General features: G+C 42.6%; 1 protein-coding gene across 1 annotated transcript; it reads right to left on the bottom strand.

The window, feature by feature from the left end:
- Positions 1 to 351: 351 nt before the first annotated feature.
- LOC147035785 (extracellular calcium-sensing receptor-like) lies at positions 352 to 22,826 on the bottom strand. Its single transcript, XM_085847473.1, has 5 exons — positions 22,499 to 22,826; positions 18,638 to 18,868; positions 16,621 to 16,744; positions 16,329 to 16,474; positions 352 to 982 (listed from the first exon to the last, which is right to left on the bottom strand). Exons 1-5 carry the CDS (start codon positions 22,673 to 22,675, stop codon positions 971 to 973), a joined length of 690 nt encoding a protein of 229 aa, XP_085703599.1. The 5' UTR covers positions 22,676 to 22,826; the 3' UTR covers positions 352 to 970.
- Positions 22,827 to 23,033: the final 207 nt, after the last annotated feature.

Below are 23,033 nucleotides of genomic sequence, written 5' to 3'. Positions count from 1 at the left end.
GCGACATTGATGAGAGGTGTTGAGTTAATCTTTTAAGATCACAGCCAATGTGTGTTTCCCAATCGTGCTGTTCATCTTTTAGAGTGCTTTTTAAATGTTCATTTGACAGTCGACCTGTCTCCAGAAATTTTCCTGGAAATGTTCGACTTCAGGAATACACTTGAACTGCCACACACTAATAAAAAATTGTATTCAAGAAAAAAATGCAAATCACCAACAATTGTTTTTATTGCATACACAGGGTGTAAGATTCATTCACAAGTTATTTGTTTTCTTAAATTTAAAAATGACATAACATTCAGGCAGAATAACACATCCCAACAATCCATAAACGATTGCTATAATAGCAAATATCTCCACGGCAACAGAAAACTTTCCTTGTGTGCTGGAATAGGCAGGAACAAAAGCTACGCTGACCATGCAGAAGAACAACATGCTGAAGATGATAAACATTGGTTCACTGGAACCTGGGATTCTTTTATTCCCTTTCATAGCCATCACTAAGCATGAGATCACCAGGATACCAAGGTAACACAAAGCACACGAAACCCAGAGTGGAGATGCCCCAACACACTCTAAAACCACGGTTCCCAAACGGTATTCTAGATTTTTGTGTGTTTGTGGTTTCTCTACAACTGCCCAGGCTACACTAAAGCCTGTTTGTGGTAGTGAACTGAGTAATAGGAGGACCATTGATTGAGAACATCTTCTATTTAGATTGTTGCAGGACTCTGACACGAGAAGAAAACAAATAAAAAGGAACTTCAAATATTAAGCCAACGGACGACAATAATTGAAAACTGTCAACAGAGAGAATAAGATACAAGAAACAAAAGACCAAACAATAAATGAAAACAGGAAATGGAAAACTCAACCAGAGTACAATGGTTTCAAGTTATGAAAACAGAAAAAATTGGAACACTTTGAAGGGGTCCTTGATCCTTCTATGGATTAGAATATCCTCATCAAGTCAAGTCGATATCTGCAAAATAAGATCTTCACGTCATATTTACTTCCACCATCGAAGGTGAAAGAGGTTATGTTTTCACCCCTTTTCTGTCTGTTTGTCTGTGTAAAGGGTATTTCAAAAAGTTATGGACGGATCCGGATAAAATTTTGTTGAAAGTTTTGGAGAGGACAAGGACGAACTGATTAGATTTTGGGGAAGATCTGGATCCGGATCCGGCTACTATAATTTTTTAAATGATTCTTCACCATTGAGAGATTGGGCCAAAAACGATATAGTACTGTTTAGCATGATGTTTCAAAAATGTATTCAGCCTGATATGTTCTCGTGGATCAGGCATTACATGGCGGAGGTATGCGCTCTACTGAGTGACCTTACAGGTTATTTACTTGCAAAATCGAATATTTTTTTCATCATGTTGGTCAGTCGATTTTGTGATTCTGTCTGTCTGTCTGTTTGTCTGTTTTTCGCTGACAGGTCTCAATTTTAAACCAATCTTCATGAAACATCACCACCTGGTAGAGTTTGTCATAAGGAAGAAGCCTATTGTTTTTGAGGTCAAAAGGTCAACAACTTAGGTGAGATTTGTGAAATCATCAATTTTCATCCGATTGACTTGAATTTTGAAGAGGATTTTTAATGAGATCACTGAATTCAACCACCTATTATTTTTGAGGTACACACCAGCCAAAAGGTCAACATAAGCCGAAATTCTAAAATTGACAATTTTCACCTGATTAACTTGAAATTTGAAGACGATTTATATTTCAGGTCACTGAATTCAATGAGACAATTATTTTTGAGGTCATCATGAACCAAAAGGTCAACATAGGCTCAAGGTCAACAACTAAGGTTGTATTTATAAAATCCTTAATTTTCATGAGAGTGACTAGAAATTTGAAGAGGATTTTTATTTCATGTAGCTGAATTCAACCAGCCAATTATTTATGTGGTCAACACAGGCCCAAAGTCAACAAATAAGGAGGTATTTCTAAAACCCTAATTTTCATCTCTTGACTTGCAATTTGAAAAGGATTTGCACATCAGGTCACTGAATTCAACAACCAATTATTTGTGAGCTCAACATTAGCCAAAAGGACAACATAGACCAAATTTATAAAAATGTCAATTTTCATCCTGTTGACTTGAAATTTGAAGGAGTTGCATTTGGTCATTGAATTCCACAAAATTATTTGGTCAATGAATTCAACCACCAATTATTTTTGAGGTAAAATTTGTTTTATGGATTCTGCAAGTATTGCGCTTGCACGACGTCTTCTTGTTATTTGCGAAATAGAAGATTTTTCTCGTATATTGGTTCGTCGATTTTATTATTCTGTCTGTTTGTCAATATTTTTGTCTGTTTATCTATATGTTTGTATGTTTGTCTCTTTATCAACTACAGGACACAATTTTAAACCGATCTTCACGAAACTTCACCAAATGGTAGAGTTTGGCACAAGGAAGAAGCCTATTGTTTTTTGAGCTCAAAAAGTCAAAAGGTCAACATAGGCCGAAGGTCAACAACTAACGTGGAATTTATAAAATCCTCAATTTTCAACCAATTGAATTGAAATTTGAAGAGCATTTCTTCCCACTGAATTGAACCAATGAATTATTTTTGAGGTCAATATGGACCAAAATGTCAACATAGGCCCAAGGTCAACAACTGAGTCTGCATGTCTAAAATCCTCAATTTTAATCAAATTGACTTGGAATTTTAAGAGCATTTGTATTTCAGGTCACTGCATTAAAGCAGCCAATTATTTTGAAGGTCAATGAAGACTAAAAGGTCAACATAGTCCCAAGGTAATCAACTAAGGTGTGATTTATAAAATCCTCTAATTTCATCCGATTGACTTGAAATTTGAAGAGGATATTTATTTTGGGGCACTGAATTCAACTACCCAATTATTTTTGAGGTCTACATCAACCAAAAGGTCACCATAGGCCAAAGTACAACAATTAAGGTGGTTTTTCTAAAATTCTCAATTTTCATCCGATTGATTTGAAATTTGAAGAGGTGTTGCACATTTGATCATTTAATTCAAACACCCATTATTTTTGAGGTTAAAATTTTGTGGGGATTTTGCTAGTATCGTGCTCTGCACGATGTCTTCTTCTTGATTGTTTGTTTGTCTGTTTTTTTGTTTAACTTTGTGCAGGATATCTCAAAATGTTGTGAATGGATCCGGATGAAATTTTGTGGACCGGTTGGGCGTGTGACAAGGAAAAATTGTTTAGATTTTGGTCAAGATCAGGATCCGGCTAATACAAGTTTTTAAAGTCATTCTTCACCATTGAGAGATTGAGCTAAACCGAAATATAGCACGATATCTCAAAAAGTTGCAGATGAATTTCGATGAAACTTGGTGGACAGGTTGGGTTTATGTCCCAGATGAATTGTTTCGATTTTGGTGAAGATCCGAATCCGGATTGGTCTCCTGGAATTTTTAAAGTGATTCTTCACCATTGAGAGACAGGGCTCAAAATGATATATAGCAAGATATCTCAAAAAGTTTTCGGGCCCGATATGTTCTCGTGGAATAGTTATTATGGGGCGGAGGTATGCTCTCTCCTTAGTGCCCTTCCAGTAACTGAATGTTTTCACCTGCGACGTGTCATAGGTTTACAAGAGCACGGTGTGGTGGTTGTGTTTGTTGTTTTGGTTCTTGCTGGGGGGTCGATTTTTGAAATGTGCACCCATTGGTTGGACAGCTGTTGGACCCCACCCACCTTTATTGCTGAACTCCACCCACCATGGTACTGAGACAAAATAATATGGCCCCCATCTTGGTTTTCTGCTGGGCCTAAGAAATCAGGCCTGTAGGCCTATGCTGATTATTCACTGCTTGGGTTTGTTGCATCAGATTTCAATTGGCTTTGTTAATGTGAGTATTCATCATGATGATGGATCCTGAAAAATCTAATCAATGTCAAATAAAAATTATGAGTAAGTTTTAATCAAAACTGTCAGTGAACACACGACGTGCATTCCTGAATCCGTTCCTATGGTAATTTTGTTAAACATTCCAGTTTCACAAAAAAAAATTGTTCCTGTGGTAATTTTTGGAGTGACGGCTGGGTATCTCAGGGCTCTCTCCTGACTTTCTAAAAGTTAATTTTCCGGTTGTTATATGTCCCGTTTTAACTGTTTGTTTTCTCACCTACATGGTACTGTGTGTTCCGAGTTCGGTTTTGTTTCAAAAATCGTGCTATTTTGTGAGTTTTTGTCGACCTTGTTTTTCTGGGTTCCTTGAGGCCGACCCATCCTGCCCGTCGAGGGGGTACGATTGTATTTATTTGTTATCTCTCCCTATTACCTTCAATTCCTATTTTATCCACTTTCCAAACATCCCCCATCTCTCCCAGCTCAACACTCTGTTGTCTTAAATCCCCAAAAAACCTACCTTTCTCCTTTCGTACCCATCAGGTCTGATCCTTCCTGGTCTTCTTCTTCTTCTTCTTCTTCTTCTTCTTCTTCTTCTTCTTCTTCTTCTTCATGCCAGAACAACATCTTTATTCTACTTCAGCTGACTCACTCTCGCCTTTACCTTCAGCATTTCTTCCTACAATCTTCCATACCCGAATCTTACCGGTTCTTCAAAAATTAATAATCTTCCTTGTATTCTTTTGATCTGTACACCTCCTGTAACCATGTGTCTCTCTCCACCCTGTTCTGAATATGTTTCATCGACCCAGCAGCTTCACTCTGCGTTTACAGTTCCAAATTCACCACACACCTCCACAATTTTACTTCAACCTTCCCTTTTCCGAATGTTACGCAATCCTTATTTTATATAAATAAATAAATTCACTTTTGACTATTCACCTCCCATAACCACGTGCTTCTCCCATAACCACGTGATTTGTTTCCACCCTCTGCGTTCACCGATCCAAATTCACCATTCACCGCACAATTTTTTTGACAAGCTCCCATTACCTAATCTGATGCAAACTCTCTCTAACAATCATAATAATGATGACAAAAATAAAAACGAGCTCTTATAATGTTTCATCTTCCTCTTTCACACGTGTGGTACTCATTACTCTGTCATAATTCACGACTCTTCTTCTATTTCAACAGACTGCTCTCAATACAACCATTCATTCATCCCTTGCCGAAAAAATCCAACTGTAACAGCGTTTCTTCTCTCCATTCTCTTAAGTCACATTTATTGCATCCATCAACAAATGTCTTTAATCACATTTCCGACCTATAAATTTTAAAAGGCCCAGTTTGCTTTGAATGTTCACTTTCCATCAACCATTCTTTTTTTCCAACTTCAGTGCCAACACACCCCTCTCACTTCTCCCTCTCACAGCAACCATCACACTTTTCTCCCTCAAAGCCTCCCTCTCACCATCCTCAAAAACTCCACCCTCACCTTTCTCCATCAACTCTCCCAATTCACGCTTCTCCCACCATTCACCCCCATCGCTCAACCTCCTCAAAGTTCCCCCTCTCATCCACAAAGCTGCCTCCTTCCCCTGTCCTCTCTCCTCAATCCTCATCACTACACCTCCTCAAATCATCAACTGTTTCCTGCCCCCTCTCTTTCCCCCTCTCCTCCAGCACCACAAAGCCTTTTCTTCTCTTCATCTGGCCCCCTCCCCTTGCTAGCCTGCAATCCCCCACACTCTTTCAACAACTCTCGTTACCTCCCAACCCTCCTTCATTGTCCTACCCCCTACCCCCCCACCACTCCCATCCCCTGCACCAAACGCCTCCTCCCCTCCCTCTTCATTAACATTGTGGACCACAAATATTTGGGGCCTTCGCTCAAACCTTACAGATCTTTCCATACAAGTACACTGCAAACCAGACATAATCTGCTTCACAGAAAATTTCCTCCTTCAAGACATAAACTTGGTTTCAGACCAGGTCACTTTACCCTGGATATGCTACTTCTGCTCTCCCAAAAATATATGGAGGTACTCAATGCCAGACATGACATCAGAGCCATATCCCGAAACATATCCCGTATTTTTGACATGGTCTGGCTCCCTACGCTGTTCAACAAACTCTCTTCCTCTGGTATCCTCGGCCAACTCCACTCATGGCTCACAGACTTCCTTAACTGTCGCAGTCAAAGTGTGGCCCAAATTGGAGTAATTTCATCCCCTCTTCCTGTCAAGGCTGGAGTTCATCAAGGCAGCGTTCTGGGCCCTGTTCTTTTTCTGGTTTACATCAATGATCTCTCCGACTCTCTAAAAAATACACTTTATCTCTTTGCTGATGGCGCCATCCTCTGCCGTTCCATCTGTCATTCCTCAGACCGGCAATCAGCAGCTTCTTCGCTCACTGCAGATCTGGGTAAAATCACAAACTGGTCCAACACGTGGAACATGTCTTTCAATCTGGACAAATCTCACACTCTCCTTATGTCTCTCCGAAACGAACATTTGTAAAAAAAAAACCCCAACAGGGTTTCTCAGGTTCTCAACAATCCTCTGGAAGAAGTTCTATCTTTCAAGCTTTTGGGTCTCCCTCTCTGCCATTATCTTTCCACGGAAAGCCACATATCCAACCTGGCCTCCAAAGCCAGTCTCTGACTGGGAATCCTCCATCGTGCAATTCTTGCTTAGCCCACCTGAGCTCCTGACCACATACAAAGCTTTAGTCCACAGCCTGATGGACTACTGCTCTCCCCTGTGGTCTGTTGATCCTGCCTCCCACCTTTCTCGGCTTCACGCTTTAGAAAAGAAGGCATTTCGGTTCATTGGCATCTCCCACGATGAGGCTGAGTGCTTGGGCCTCTCACTCGCTCACCACAGGTAGGTCAGGTCAGGTATGGGAGCCCGCGCCAGAGCAGCGTGTCGCTGCGTCCACTTTCCGCCAGTACTCCAAGGGCCCAGTATGTCTGGCCATCCCCCAGGCAGATGTCAGTTCAGGTTCGATCTGTGACCTGCTACAGGTACCATGTAAACCTGTACTAACCTGTTCCATGGTCGGGTTGTCGGCGACTAAACCGTCTCCCCCACCAGGTTTTCTGGTGAGGGGGGTGTTTGGATATGGACTCCCAGCAGGATTAAAAAACAAAACCTATGAAAGGGTGGAGGAACTCCTTGTGAGCCAACGGCCATCCATATCTAGTGCCCAACTGTGTCTGCAGACGTCGTCCTGCAGTTGGGTTACTTCTTATTAGGAGGTTGGTGGCAGGATTTGCACTCCGGCCACCGTAAAACCCTTCATTCCGCAAAACGCAAAAACGCAAAAAAATCTGAAAACCCACTCCGTGGGAGTACCTCCTGTGCAGCTTCCCTTCGCAGGGCAGCTCACCGGATGACGGGATTGGGGCAAAGCCTTCGGGACCCCCAATCTTTGAAAAGAGGGAAACCACGGGGTAACATCCCTGGGTCAGATTGCGCGAGAGTATGTCGGAGTGGTGCTGAGGTGTCGTCCACCAGACGGCGGTCTCCTTGGGTTAACCTGAGGCGGTCCCTTCGGGTGGGTGCCTGGAATGTCCTATCCCTAAGAGAGGATGATCACCTGTCTCTGTTATCATCTGAGCTCAAGCGTTTGGACATCGGGAGTGCACCTCTCTCTGAGGTTCGGAGACCGGATTGCGGCGAGATAATGGTGGGTGGTTACACCTACTATTGGTCTGGTCGCTTTGATGGTTACCATACCCAAGGAGTTGCTGTAGCTGTGTCCAATAAGCTGACCCCAATGATAATTGAGGTAACACCGGTCAACGAGCGTATTATGAGATTAAGGATTCGTCACTCCTTAGGTGTCATTTCCGTGGTCTCTGTTTATGCTCCGACTGAGGTGAGTGATCTCACCATGAAGGACGCATTCTACGCCACACTCGAGTCTGTGGTTGATCAGTGCCCCAGACGATATACACTTCTAGTCTTGGGGGATTTCAATGCATCGACTGGAACTGATAGGGATGGTTATGAGGTGTGTGTTGGTCCCCATGGGTCAGGAACTATGAACCAGAATAGCACTAAGTTCCATTAATTTGCAAGAAGTCATGGACTTAGGGTGGCTGGTTCATGGTTTCAGCGCCCACAAGCTCATCGCTGGACTTGGTATTCCAACCCTGGCGGTGTGGCAAAGGAGATTGACCATGTCCTCATTGACGGTCGTTGGAGGATGATCCAGAACTGCAGGGTCTACCAGAGTGCTCAGTTCCTCAATACTGACCACAGGCTTGTTGTAGCAACTCTAAAGCTGCACCGTAAATCCTGGAGAATGGTACCATCCCAGCCTAGGCTGGATGTTGCCAAGCTCAGGGATGAGAGAGTAGCTGAGGAGTTTGCGAACAGGCTGAGTGGACACTTGGGGGGTCTGGGTGCTTTGGAGGGTCCTGAAGAGTTGTGGAGTGCCTTTAAGATCACCGTCCTTGATGTTGCCGGTGGATGTCTTGGAACTCACCGCAGGGCAAAGAAGAATTTTGTCTCTCAAGGGACAATGGATACCATTGACCAGAGTCACAGGGTCAGGCTGAATGGCAGAGCTGAGCTGTTCAGGGAGCTGAGGCGTAAAACTGTACGTGCACTGAGGGTGGACAAGGAGGCCTATGTGCGAGGAATCTGTGAGGGGGTAGAGCATCACCTGTGGACAGGTGATTCTCGTCCCACTTACAAGGGAATTCGCGCATTACGTTCTTCCAAGCCCATCCCTCGGAGCACTGCAGTTCGAGCAGAGAGTGGTAGGCTCTTGACAGAGGAGTCTGAAGTGAAGGCCCGCTGGGCTGGTTACTTTGAGCGGTTGTACCAGGCTGATCCCCCAGCTGTCGAGTTGGACGTCAAGGGTCTTACAATCCCTGTTGCAGACCCACGAATCAACTGTGGTCCACCTTCACTTGTGGAAACACGGGCTGCGGTGAACCAATTGAAACGGGGCAAAGCTCCAGGGATTTGTGGCATCCATGCCGAACTTCTCAAGGCTGGTGGAAATGCTGCACTCATGTCGTTGCATGCAGTTTTGTGCTCTGCCTGGAACACAGGCATCATCCCAACTGACTGGAAGAGTGGCCTTTTTGTCCCTCTCTGGAAAGGGAAGGGTGATCGCCAAGACTGCAACAACTACCGAGGGGTGACGCTGCTCTCAGTACCGGGCAAGGTCTTTGCTCGGATAATTCTTGATAGGGTTCGCCACCATCTGCTTGAGCACCAGCGTCCAGAGCAGTCAGGCTTTACACCAAAGAGGTCAACGATTGACCGTATCCTTGCCCTTCGTGTCCTCACCGAACGCAGATGAGAGTTTCGGCAGGGGCTGCTTGCAGCCAATGTTGATCTCTGTAAAGCGTTCGATTCAGTGAATCGGGATGTCCTCTGGAGGATTCTTGGTCTTCGTGGGGTGCCGCCAAAACTGATCGATCTGATGTCTGAACTCTACTCTGGTTCTGAGAGTGCTGTGAAGTGTGGTGGACTTCACTTCAGCTTCAGACCACCTCTGACTTATTTCCAGTTGTTACTGGAGTTCGTCCGGGATGTGTACTTGCCCCCACACTTTTCAGCACTTGTATGGACTGGATTTTAGGGAGGATGTTGGAGAGATCAAGTTGCGGTGCATCGTTTGGGAATGTCAAGTTCTCGGACCTTGATTTTGCAGACGATGCAGTCATCTTTGCGGAGACTTTAGACATCCTTTTGGGGGCCCTTGAGGTGTTGAATGAAGAGTCGGAGCCGCTGGGATTACGGGGTTCTTGGGTCAAAACTAAGATCCAGGCTTTCGGTGACATATTGGATGCTGCTGACCTGTCTGTGTCTGTTTGTGGTGAGGATGTTGAGGTCGTGGAGAGATTCACTTACCTTGGCAGTGATATTCATGTCTCTGCTGGCTGCGAGTCAGAGGTCAATAGACGTCTGGGTCGGGCCTGGGGAGTCATGGATTCACTGGATCATGGGGTGTGGCGCTGCCGGTACCTTTGCGGGACGACGAAAGTCGAAAGAAAGAAAGACGACGAAAGAGTCTTCAGGTCCTTGGTACTTCCAGTCTTGCTCTATGGGTGCGAGACTTGGACTCTGACCAAGGATCTGAGATGGAGACTTAATTCCTTTGGTACCAGGTGTCTTCGGAGAATCCTTGGCTATCGCTGGTCGGATTTTGTGTCCAACGAGCGGTTGCTGAGAGAGACTCAGATGAGATTTGTTACCTGCATAGTCCGTGAGCGTCAGTTGTGGCTGTATGGACATGTGGCTCGTTTTCCTGATGCTGATCCTGTTCACCAGATTCTCTCAGCGAGGGAGTCTCATGAGTGGAGGAGGCCAGTGGGCCGACCACATGCCTCATGGTTGCAGCAGGTTGACCACCATCTCAAGGAGATGGGGATGGGCCTGGCATCTGCCTGGGGGATGGCCAGACGGAGGCCCCTGGAGCACCGATGGAAAGTGGACGCTGCGACGCGCTGTTCTGGCACATGCTCCCATACCTGACCTGACCTGACCTTCGCTCACTGCAGATCTGGGTAAAATCACAAACTGGTCCAACACGTGGAACATGTCTTTCAATCTGGACAAATCTCACACTCTCCTTATGTCTCTCCGAAACGAACATTTGTAAAAAAAACCCCAACAGGGTTTCTCAGGTTCTCAACAATCCTCTGGAAGAAGTTCTATCTTTCAAGCTTTTGGGTCTTCCTCTCTGCCATTATCTTTCCAAGGAAAGCCACATATCCAACCTGGCCTCTAAAGCCAGTCTCTGACTGAGAATCCTCCATCGTGCAATTCTTGCTTAGCCCACCTGAGCTCCTGACCACATACAAAGCTTTAGTCCACAGCCTGATGGAGTACTGCTCTCCCCTGTGGTCTGTTGATCCTGCCTCCCACCTTTCTCAGCTTCACGCTTTAGAAAAGAAGGCATTTCGGATCATTGGCATCTCCCACGATGAGGCTGAGTGCTTGGGCCTCTCACTCGCTCACCACAGGTAGGTCAGGTCAGGTATGGGAGCCCGCGCCAGAGCAGCGTGTCGCTGCGTCCACTTTCCGCCAGTACTCCAAGGGCCCAGTATGTCTGGCCATCCCCCAGGCAGATGTCTGGCACATCCCCATCTCCTTGAGATGCCGATCAACCTGCTTCAAGCACGAGGCACGTGGTCAAGCTATTGGACTCCTCCACTCACGAGACTCCCAATCTGAGAGAACCTGGGGAGCAGCATCAGCGTCAGGAAAACGAGCCAGAAGTCCATACAGCCGCAGCTGATGCTCACGGACCATGCAGGTAACAAATCTCATTTGAGTCTCTCTCAGCAACTGCTCATTGGACACAAAGTCCAACCAGCGATAGCCAAGGATTCTCCGAAGAGACCTGGTACCAAAGGAATTAAGTCTCCATCTCAGATCCTCCCGGGAGGACTTTCATCCTCCCGCACAGGTACCGTCAGTGCCACACCCCATGATCCAATGAATCCATGACACCCCAGGCCCAACCCAGACATCTATTGACCTCTGCCTCAGAGCCAGCAGAGACATGAATATCACTGCCAAGGTAAATGAATCTCTCCATGACCTCAACATTCCCACCACAGGTCAGGCAGGCGGGTCGTTGGCCTTTCTGTCTTCTATCTACCCTCTCCTCTCCATTCTCACCCCCCCGCCCCTGCTGTGTCTGAGATTTGTCCCCTCCATATTTCCGCAGGGCGCTCAAGGTCCTCCAACAACCCCTTCTGGTAAAACTACCAAAATCAAGAATCACTGCTCACCTTCACTCATTCATTCCTCTTTTTTACGCCTTTGGAATAAACTGCCTCACTCTGTTCAATCCCATTGTTCCCTCCAGTCCTTCAAAACAGTTGTTTACCACCACCTCTTATCTTCCCCAATTCAAATCCTCGATCTTTTCTACCTCAGTTAATCCACCCAAAACCCACCTCCTTCAAATTCCCTGATTTCCTTCCTGAAACGCCCCGTAATGTATTCGCCATGTTTCCCGCCCCATCCCTCCCCCTTCCACAGATCTCCTTTGTCTCTGTTCCCCACTGTTTTGTCCTTCTCACTCCCGCCCATCTTGTCTCTTGCCCCCTTGCTGTGTGTTGTGTGTTAGCTCTCATACGAGCCTCGACAAGGAATACAAAAAAAATAAATAAAGGATTCATTCGATTTTGGTGAAGATTCGGATCCGATCCAATGACTAGAATGTTTTCAATGATTCTTCACCATTGAGAGAAAGAGCTAAAAATGACATATCGCATGATATCTCAAAAAAGTTGTGGACGGATTCGGATAAAACTTGGAGGACAGGTTGAGTGCTGCAAGGACGAATTGATTCGATTTTGGTGAAGATCCGAATCCGGACTGGAAACGATAATTATTTAGTTTTTAAGGTGATTCGTCACCATTGAGAGATAAGGCCAACAGCGATACATAGCATGATATTTCAAAAATGTAATGGGCCCAATATATTCTCGTGGATCAGGCATTATGTGGCGGTGGTATGCGTTCTATCAAGTGCCTTTCTAGTTTTAATAATAAAGCCACGCACCACGTTTTGTGGAATATGTGAAAGGGTACAGGACAAAAAGTCATAAAAAACATAGGTGGGACGAACAGATGGATTGACAGACCGAGAACAAACCTATCAATGCCTTCAGTGAAACTGGAAGGGGACTAAGAAGAGAAATGAGGTAAAACTATGGTATTGGAAAGATAATTTGTGATCAACTGTAGAAATGAAGGTAATTCAGATAAATCATGTGCGTGATGAGAAATAGATTTCGTTATTACGGAAATGTGTTCAGATCAGGTGAGTTTATCACCATCATTGTCCCTAAATATTTGTCGGAGTGACTGGTAGTGATGGGGATATAATTATCTTCAATACAGTTTGTGTTGTTCGGAGATTTATTTGAATTGGAAAAGAGCATGTACTTGAATTTATTATGGTTGAAATAAAGTTAGTTAGTTTTGAAGCAGGAGTCCTTTTTAAGTTTGGAGTTTAAAGTACTGACAAAAGAATCGTAATTTGAAATATATTACTGTATATAATTGTGGTATCATCTGCAAATAATAGAAATTGGAAAAGGAAAGAAGAAGAACAAGCATGTATGTCATAAACATAAAGTAGAAAAAGGGAGAGCACCAAGTTCGACCAGGATCCTAGAACTTGGGACCATCCCCCAACATCACAAACAAGTTCGAATTGCGAACATACCCCGTGGGAGTTCATTCGTACAACTCTCATGTGAGCGTCTGCATGGACGACAGATAGTTTTGAAATTTGGTAAGATTTTCATCGCATCAGAAAAAGAAACCAGAACACCTCACAAGAGTGAGGCTAGTTTCAGATCATCATTTGCGAATTAATTTTGTGTTGGGCATTGCCAAGAGCATTAAAAAGAAATTAATAAACAATTTTAAGAAAATGGGCCGAAAGGGTGGGAATCGCACTTTGGGCTCAGTTATTGCCTGGGGAATGGTCTCTAGAATATACCTGTCAAGTTTGGTTTGGTTCCGTCCACGAATAACCGAGAAATAACAATTTTAAGAAAATGTGCAGAAATAGCCGTTTCTCATCCCAAAGGGCCGAAATCACACTTTTAGATAAGTCAGTGCATTGGGAATGGACTCTGGAATATACCTGTCAAGTTTGGTTCGTTTCCGTTTACAAACAACCGAGAAATAGCAATTAAAAAAAAAAATGGGCCAAGTGGTGTGATCCTCCCAAGTGTCCCAAGAGTCCTCCTAAGTCTTCCCAAGTTTCAAGTCAACTTGTCATCCCAAGTGTGATCAAAGACTTCTTTACTTTGAACTAGCCGAATTATGCTCTATGTGGTTCCCTCCTTCTCCACAAACTCAAGCAGATGGACCCCACGAATCACGAGCTTCTGAAGGCTGGTGCCATGTCCATTTGGCGCACAAAGAAATCCTACATCAGGTGCCCAGTTGATTTCATCTTGGAGAAGACTGTCAATTAGGATGCTACGTCTCCAAAGAAAGGCATCTTGGCTTTCAGAAATTCACATAGTGCTTTCTGGATGTGGTCCATCACTCTAACCCAATATATAATGGCCCTGACAGAACTCTGTGAACTTAGTCTTCAACCAGGGGAGGAAATGGCTAATCCGCTGAGGAAATGGAGAATTGAATGTGAAAATGCTGACACACATGCCATCACCAACACCCTGAACAACACATGCAACCCATTCACCACCTATTCTCCTGTTGATCTCATCAATGTATCATAAGGGATAGCAGCGAAGGAAGTGATCGACATTTCTCCTTGGAACACAGGATTGGGGGGGGGTGGACTTTGACTCAAGTTTGATGATGAGTGTGCGGTTGATGGTTCACATTTTCTGAGGCCAGTGGCAAGGACCAAAATGTTTAACTTTGCTGCAGAGAATGTAAAGGAATCTAAGACTGCACTACGGAAAATGAATGTGGCAGAGGAGGTGAGGGATGCCTTTGGATGAATGTTAGCTGTTGTGGCCAAGAAAAGCAATGCACTTTTCCTGTACCACATTCTTCGCTACCCCATCACTGAAGTGCTCCGTTCATTCACCCGTAGTGATAGTATTACCCTTAAGACGGACAATTAGCTCTCATGCAAATACTTGAATTGAAAGCAGACAGGAAGTTGTTCTCATGGACACCAGTCTTTCCCCGATCACAGCTACATTGATTGATGGTGGCATCATCCTCCATGAAAACTTGCTGCAGCAAAGCAAGTAAACCAACGCAACCATGGCTATGGATATTTTGGCAAAGGTTTTTTTTGAGTCATTGAAAGCAAATCCACTTTGTACTCGACAATTACCTGTCACCATCCATCAAAGATGATAAGCAAAACCTATGACATTCAATTACTCCTCAAGTATTCATCATTACTGGACCTGACCAGGCCCAGTGACAGAGACACAGAGTTACTCAAAAACGGATCATTCAAGGAGAAGTTTGCATTGTGTTTCTTCAGAAAGAGCAAAGTGAAGCCCTTCCATCTGCTGGAGACAAAAGCAGCTCATGTGATGGCATTGAGATCTCTGACTTCTGATGAAGTAGATAGTCCAGCTGTTTCCTCCTTTATCTACTCCCTATATGGATTCAAAACCTCTGACAAATGAAGCCAGACACAAGGCATTTGTGAACATATGCGCATGAGTTGTTGTAATGAGAAGAAGCCCCTCACTAGAATAAAGAACCTCTCTTCCCCCACGCATCAAGGCGCATGGTAATCATATTAAAAGGGCCCAGTATGTGGCAAGAATCTGGAAAAGGGCTGACAAGACTGACCCAACTGGTGGGGCAAGTCCGACAGACGATGGATGGAAGTTGACTCAAAACTGTTTTTGACCAGACTGGTACCCAGAACGTTCAGTTGGAGAATCCCGCACAGGCCCACCTATGGATGACGGACAGTGTGGGAGCTACGTCCACAGATGAGGAGTGCGACAATGCTTGGAGTGAGGCCAGTGATGAGAATGAAGAAGACATGTAATGTAGAGAAGATTCTATTCAGAACAGATACTCTTATAGAATAGTGCTATTTTCCTACTGAAGGACAATGACTACACAAGTTGTCAAGATTCAGGGTAAACTACACATTTTCTAGCACAAAAATTGTTGCCATTGTAACCATTGTTTCAATTGTTGTTGAGAGTGCCACTTTTTTGGCAATTGTTGTTGTTGTTGTTGTTGTTGTTGTTGTTGCCAATTGTTGTTTTTTGGCCAAATTGTTTTTTTTTCCAATTGAGTGCCAATTGTTGCCATTCACCATGAAAACATGGGTGTGGACGACCTGTTTGTCATATTATAATTCATATTTTTGGAGATTATGATGAAAATACGTTTTTCAGTAATGGCATCACTAATTATGTGATTGGGAAGGGGGGGGGATGGTAAGCCAGACAACAGACCCGGCAGCAAAGTATTTTTGTGATGTTGGGGGATGGTACCATCAGTCCATGAGGTCAAACGTTTTGGCACTTTTCACATAATTAAAAGATCTGGGCTCCCACTCCAAGGAGAAAGCCCTGTGGAACATCAAGTGGAATGGCTTTCCAGCTGGAATCACACTTATTACCAGTCGTAAATTGTTGTCGTTATTGAGATAATAAGTGAACCATTGCAGAGCAATACCCCCCAATACCAAAAATTTCAAGCTTAGACATAAGAATACTGTAGCCAATTGTGTCGAAAGCTTTCAATATGTCAATCACCATCCTTTACCTTGAGAATTCATGAGTATGTCATATGCCTTGGTGAGCACACAGATAATTGAAAAGGTGATCAAGCCAAGTGCCACAGATTCTCTCCATTGACAAGACAAGTCTGTAGGTTCACCCACAAACCCAACACTGCTTATAAAATTGCTTGCAAGTGCAAAGAGTAGCACAAAGTGAAACACAGACTTCGATTTAACCATAATTAACTTGCGGTACTTCACCATCATTATGCAAACGATAAGCACCGTTTTCAATCCCAGAGCAGCAAAGGCCAGCAGAGTGAGAGCCAAAGGATCAGAGAAAGCCAGAAACTCCCTTGGCATAGGTAAACAGGTGCTGCGCAGTGTGTCGGACCACAGGTCTTCTGGACAATGCTGGCAATCCTGTGAATCTGCATTCAAATCAGTGTCATGTCAACTTTTGGATTATAAGGATAAAAAGCGGAAATCAAAAGAATAAATATGAGATGATATTTGTAAATTTGCACATGAGAAGACGACTTGAATAAGGTCGGTCTCATTGGGTGAACAAACAAACCGGTCGTGTTGGAGTACTGCCCATCATTGCAAGTAATGCAGTCAAAACAGCAAAAGGGCTCCCCTTTGAGAGAAACTTTCCGAGTTCCCGGCTGGCACGGTTCACTGCATACGGACCGAGGGACCTGAAAAACAGTGGAAAGTTAATCAGCTTTTCACAACGATTTTAAAGATCACAGGCAAAGGACAAAGGATAGTGCAAACGTCGACCATGGTTTTGCCCATATTTTCAGCTTACTCACCCAGCTGGTGCGTAGCAAGTCAGAGACAGTGTGCCTGTGTGGCAGATGGCCATTGTTGCTCACAGTTCATTCAGCTTTGGTTGATATGGGAGGGAATGTGTGCATTGCTGCTCGACCAAGCTCGGGAGTTTAATACATAACTTAACTGACTAGGATTCAAGCTCAAAGGTGAACAATTTGTGTGGTCTGTCTTCCCAAAAAGGCCAAAATAAGGCCGAAACCATGGTTGATGGTTCCACTGTACAGTACTTGTGATCTTTATGAAACATGGTCTTTAAAATAGACCCCAGTGTGGCCTACGTAAGCCATCCAGAATTGGAGGTGAAGTGGTGCACATGAAAACTTGGCGTTTAATGTCATGGTGCGTTTATTTGTTTGGAATGGCCGTCTCTAGTTTTATTATTACACCGGGATACAACCCCACCCCTGGCTGGTAGGTAGCAAGGTGAAAGCCCTCATTTTAATGATTTGTCGAAGATTTGATGACAAAAGGTCAAATAGTGAAACGTTATGGCATGGATACATGAAAAAACACACACACACACACACATGATTTCAAAACCCCATCTCCCACTGTGCATGGGGTGTGGGGGGGAGTTGGCAGTAGGTTCCCTATTTTTTTTTCCAAAAAACTCCATTTTTTTTGTTTTTTACAAACATCGTTGAGGCTCGTGGAAGATCTAGTATTAGTACACTGAACGGATCAGGATGCAATAGGACAAAATGAACAGTACAGAGAGGGGGGACACCAACATCAAATATGAAGGCCGAGATAGAGGCAGTATTGGACAAATAATGGGTGTGGGAAGGAATTGGGGGCAGAAGAGGATGCATGTGTTGGACAAGATGGATACAGAAGGAAACTCTCAGCAGACTAAATTTTAATTCGGGAAGGAGGAAGGATTGACGTAGATTGGGAAGTGGTGGAGGTGGTGGGTGGGGGGGGTATAAATATATTCAAGTTTGTTGCAAATACATGAACGATAAGTATGTTGGTTACATTACAATAATGAAGTTTTTAGAATGTAATGATCTGCCGGAATGCCAGGTGTTCGATAATCACGCAGACTATACCTCTGGTTGACTGAGACTAAACCATGGCAATTTGAAGGTCTTCATTCTGTTTTAAGCTTGAAGCATTGCAGAGAATGGTGTGACAGTGAGGATGTAATAGTATATTGAAGGAACTTTAATTTTCCTCAGTGCTTCTAATAGCAAAGGAAATGGTGTGTGTGTGTGTGTGTGTGTGTGTGTGTGTGTGTGTGTGTGTGTGTGTGTGTGTGTGTGTGTGTGTGTGTGTGTGTGTGTGTGTATGTGTGTGTGTGGGGGGGGGGGTGGGTGGGATATCCGAAATATGCAATGAAAAACTAACCATTAGAGCTTTCAATGGAATATCTAAATTGTGAAGTAGAAAATTGCTATCACTTGGGAGTATATTGATTATTATGTCAACAGGTTGACAAAATAAGGGATTCTTTTTCCCACCTGTGGAACCAACTTCTGTACTCTGTTCAGTCTCATTCTTCCCTTCAAAGCTTCAAGGCTGCTGTTCATCACCATCACAAGTCATCCCTAATCCAAAAGCATGATGTTTCCTCACCCCTTTAACCCATCCCAAACCCACGTCTTTCCAAGTTTCCTGTCTTTCCTTACTGATAGCTCGCTCCTACATCCATCTTGTCCACCACATTCAACTTTGTATACAAAATGGGATTGTGAAGAAATAACGTTTTAAATTTCAAGCACAAAAATTTGAAACAAACGATTTTACCAAACCTTGTTTTCTCCCCCATTCCACTGGGTGGCACTCTCATTTACAAACAGTTCCTGACCCGGTGGAGCCAAAGAATAAAATGAACCAACAGTTTTCAGATGCATTTCTCCATCTTCGTCCATCTGCCAGTTCAGAAGTTCATAGTTTGCTGGTGGATCGCCATTGCTATCGAAGTGAAAAATCTCTCTTCTATTGCCGACAACAAAACTCACATTCCGAATGTAGAAGAGCAACTGCATGCACATAACAAAAGTATTTGAAATTTACTCTCTTGCATGAAAATATTGGTTTTTCATGACACTCACAAACCAACACTGCAGGAAATATGGTGAAAGTATTCAAAATTCGGAAGAGGATAACACATCATAAAGGTACAATCAGATTTGTAGAGTGAGAATTTGATACAAAACAAGTAGGAAAGTAAATAATTACCCTCAACACAGGAGAGGGTATTGAATTTGGCTCTGTTTGTATGTTTGTTTGTTTGTCTGGACAGAACTTCAGTGTTTTTCTCTGCAACTTCTTGTCGGATTGAGACTAAATTTTCACAATAGTAGCAGCTACTCACGTCGAATGTTTTAATTATAATTATGACGTCAGAGGTCACGTGGTGTGGCATCCATTTTTGAAAAACACCAAAACTTTGGACCTGTAGTTCTGAAACCATACTAAGGAAAAAAATGAAACTTGGTAAATGGTAAGAACTCCACATGGGTAATAAGTTTTATTTTTATGACATCATAGGTGTCTTCATTATGAAGTCATAATTGCACATGTAGGACGTGATATCCAATCAGTATGAACACTTTTGAGGATCATCTAGGGATAAATTATTCCACAGAAAAAATGAAATGATGATGTCATTGGTCACGTGAGTTTGCAGGCATATTGCTTTAAAAAAATCAATATCCCCCTTCCGCCACGCAGCGGTGGATAAAAGACCAAAAAAAAAAAAACCTCTCCTCTGAAATAGCTGAACAGGTCAAAGCAAAACTTTACAAGTATGATCAACTATACATGGGGAACAAAACGTTCACACATATGACATCATAGGTCACATAGTTTAGCAGCCATCCTGGATTTACCCTGAAACCCCCAAAAAACTTCTCCTGAATGGTTGGACAGATTGAGGCAAAACTTCACACAAAAGTTCCCCATGCCTTATGGATACAAAGTTATTCACAAATAATTGATGTCACATGGTCTGGTAGCCATATTGGATGAAGCAAACATCTTCAAAAAAAAATATTTCTCTTGAACTGCTTCATTGATTGACGTGAACCTTCAAAGTTATGATCGAGTAGGGATAGGGAATATATGTTTCAAATTTCATCTTGCTCAGATGCATGGTCTGGCAGCCAGAATTATTGATTTTTTGATATGGGTTTTTTTAATTTTTTTTTTTTAATAAGCTTCACTTGGCTGCACCTGGTTGGGTTTGATGGGAGAGGAGAAGCAGCTGAAACCCGAATCCGATCCAGGTTCCTCCTGATGATTTCATCTTTGCTTTTTGCTTGTTTGTGTTCCTTCTGATGACTCCAATGTAGGACTATACCGATTTGGTCTTCCATTTGATTTGAATTGCATTTATTTTAATCCCATTCTGAATTAAAATGAATAATAACAAACATCATGGGTCAGGGTCAAATGTCCGTTCAAAGCGGGATTGCATCAAGGTGGGATGTAATGATACATACCTGGTCATTACTGCCAGCAGGTATAAAGTGATAGTTCTGGTTATCTCTCTAATTACGTAACACACTAGTACACAAACACCACACAAAAGTCCTGGCGAGGGTCTGCAATATCTGATTGCTCTTTTTCTTGTTTTATTTTTGATGCAGTTTCCTATCATCAGCAATCAAGGTAAATGTGCAGCATCACTCGTTTGTTTAACCAAAACAAATTGGGAAATCTTAGCAAAATGAAAAAAATGGAACCCCTCCCACGAGATAAGCTGTCAAACCATCAAATGTGGCATTATGTGGCATCAAAGTCTTTCACAGACTGCAACTGAGGCAGAGGATACATTTTCATTGCAATATCTTCATATGTTCATTCCTGGCTGCAATTGAATATCCTCGTTAACTGGGTAGAGGATGCTGAAAGAAGTGGATACATAGCAGGTGCAATGTTTCTCAGGACCTTCGCAGGAAATGTGACATTGCATATGGGTTTATGGTTCACCATCACCATTCCAGTGAAGAGGAGGAACATAAAACCATTTCTCTGTGCAATGACACAAAGACTCTAATTATATATTCCTCTCAATATATGAAACAAGTGAAAGAGCAATCAGAGATTGCAGACCCTCGCTAGGACGTTTTTGTGTGTTGGGTTTGTGTAGTTTTGTGTTTCGTATTTTGTGCGGTGTTTGTGTGCTGCTGTGTTACATTATCAATATTAGTCATAACTAGAACTGCCACTTTATAACTGCTGGCAGTGATGACCGGTATCAAGATGTCCCACTTTGATGCATCCCAGCTTTGAACGGACACTTCACACTGACCTATGACATTTATTATTATTATTATGATTATTATTCAATTTAATTCAGAATAGGATTAAAATAAATTCAATTGAAAACAAATGCAAGGCCAAACGCTATATGTACAGTGCTGCATTGCAGTCATGAGAAGGATCTCAAACAAACAAAAAGCAGAGATGAAGTCATCAGGAGGAACCGGGATAGGATTTGGGTTTCAGCTGCTACTGCTCTCCCCTCAAATCCATTGAGGTCCAGTCAAGTGAGCCTCATTGAAAAAAAACAACAAAAACAAAAACCCAGATTCAAAAAATAAAATAACTCTGGCTGCCATAGCATGCATCCGATCAGGTTTAAATTTTTAAAAAATAATTTCACGTCATGATTCGATTACAATTGTGAAGTTTCACATCAAAATTTCAAGTGAAATAATTTTTAAAATTATCATTCAATTCAACATGGCTGCGAGACCATGTGACCTATCAATTATTTGTGAACAAAGGTTTTTGTGAACTGTCCAGCTTTTCTGATCAGTACAGCCATTCTGGAGGATAGGATTTTAGAAGGTTTTGGGGAAATCCATTATGACTGCCAAACCATGAGACCCATGACATCATAGGTGGGAATGTTTTGTTCCTCATGGATAGGCGCTGATATCTGTAAAGTTTCACCTCGATCTGTTTAGCCATTTCAGGGAAGAACTTTGAAGGTTTAAAAAAACAAATGTCTACCTGAACCATGTAACTGATGACTTCATCAAAAAAATTTCTGTTGACCAATTTAACCCAAGATGACTCTCAAAAATTGTCATACTGATCAGATATAGCATTCTACGTGTGCAGTTATGACATCATAATGAAGACACCTATGATGTCATACAAAAATCATACTTATTTCCCATGAGGAGTATTTGTCATGTGCCAAGATTCAATTTTTTCCTTGGTGCTGTTTTGGGGAGACACAGAGGTCCAAAGTTTTTCCTTTTTTCAAACATAGCTGCCACGCCACGTGACATATGATGTCATAGTTGTCATTGAAACATTATTTCTGAGCCGTTGCTCCTATTGTGAAAATGTGTCAATCCAGCAAGCGGTTGCAGAGAAAACCCGTACTCACGTTTTGTGTTGACAAACAAACAAACAAACAAAGAGACAGACAAACAGACAAATGGACCCAAATGCAATACCTGGTGAAGGTAATTAATAATAATAATAATAATAAATCTCTATTAAACATTGATCGTTACAGATAATATGGTCCTCAAAGCAGGAATGGGATTGAAAGAATCAGATGAAGGAAGAATGCAATGCTGTGAAAGCAATTGAAGAAACATTGTTCAAAGTTTTTTTTCTCAGAACGTTCCAGAATTCCTGCTTACTTCCCATGATGACAAGTTATTTAAATGAGTACAAGAACCGTTTCCAAAAGGACCGTTTCCTTGAATGCATTTTGAGATATCATGAAGCGCGTGTGCAATCGCATAAACAGCAACATGTGTACTATAAGAATACCGAAGGTGTGAAACATCTGAGAAGGATGTTTTAACATTTTCCATTCTTTCATTCCCTGTACAGAGTGGAATGTTATTTGCTTTGAAATTAAATGTACATTTGAAGATGAATTCCCAAAGTTCATTAATGAATTCCAGCTCTCTTTTCTTTCCATCACGATGCAGTTTAATAATTGTATTTGACGTTTTCAACTGAGAATTTGAGGCCTTGGAGAAAAAAGGGGTAAATAATAAGAAAATAAAACGCATCGAAGACGATTGCCATTAAACGGAAAAACAAAAAGCGTTTCACAAATTGGGAATAATAACATTTATAATGGACTAAAACTTCAATACACATTGTTATGTGTAAATATTCACAGTTTAATCATAAATGCAACTTGACTGGTTCAAGCCAGACCCA

The sequence above is a fragment of the Eptatretus burgeri genome, chromosome 1, assembly GCF_056783735.1.
Source record: "Eptatretus burgeri isolate ZD-2024b chromosome 1, Ebu_testis_v1, whole genome shotgun sequence".
Lineage (NCBI taxonomy): Eukaryota > Metazoa > Chordata > Myxini > Myxiniformes > Myxinidae > Eptatretus > Eptatretus burgeri.
Note: the sequence above shows the minus strand (reverse complement) of the source record. Positions and strands in the feature narration are given on the sequence as shown.

Excerpts from the sequence above, each read along its gene's own strand:
- LOC147035785 (XM_085847473.1), bottom strand. The coding sequence starts at position 22,675 with ATGGAAAATGTTAAAACATCCTTCTCAGATGTTTCACACCTTCGGTAT. Across the intron at positions 18,869-22,498 it reads ATAACTTGTCATCATGGGAA|TTGCTCTTCTACATTCGGAA; the intron begins GTAAGCAGGAAT and ends ATGTGCATGCAG. Across the intron at positions 16,745-18,637 it reads GGAATGGGGGAGAAAACAAG|GTCCCTCGGTCCGTATGCAG; the intron begins GTTTGGTAAAAT and ends ACTGTTTTTCAG.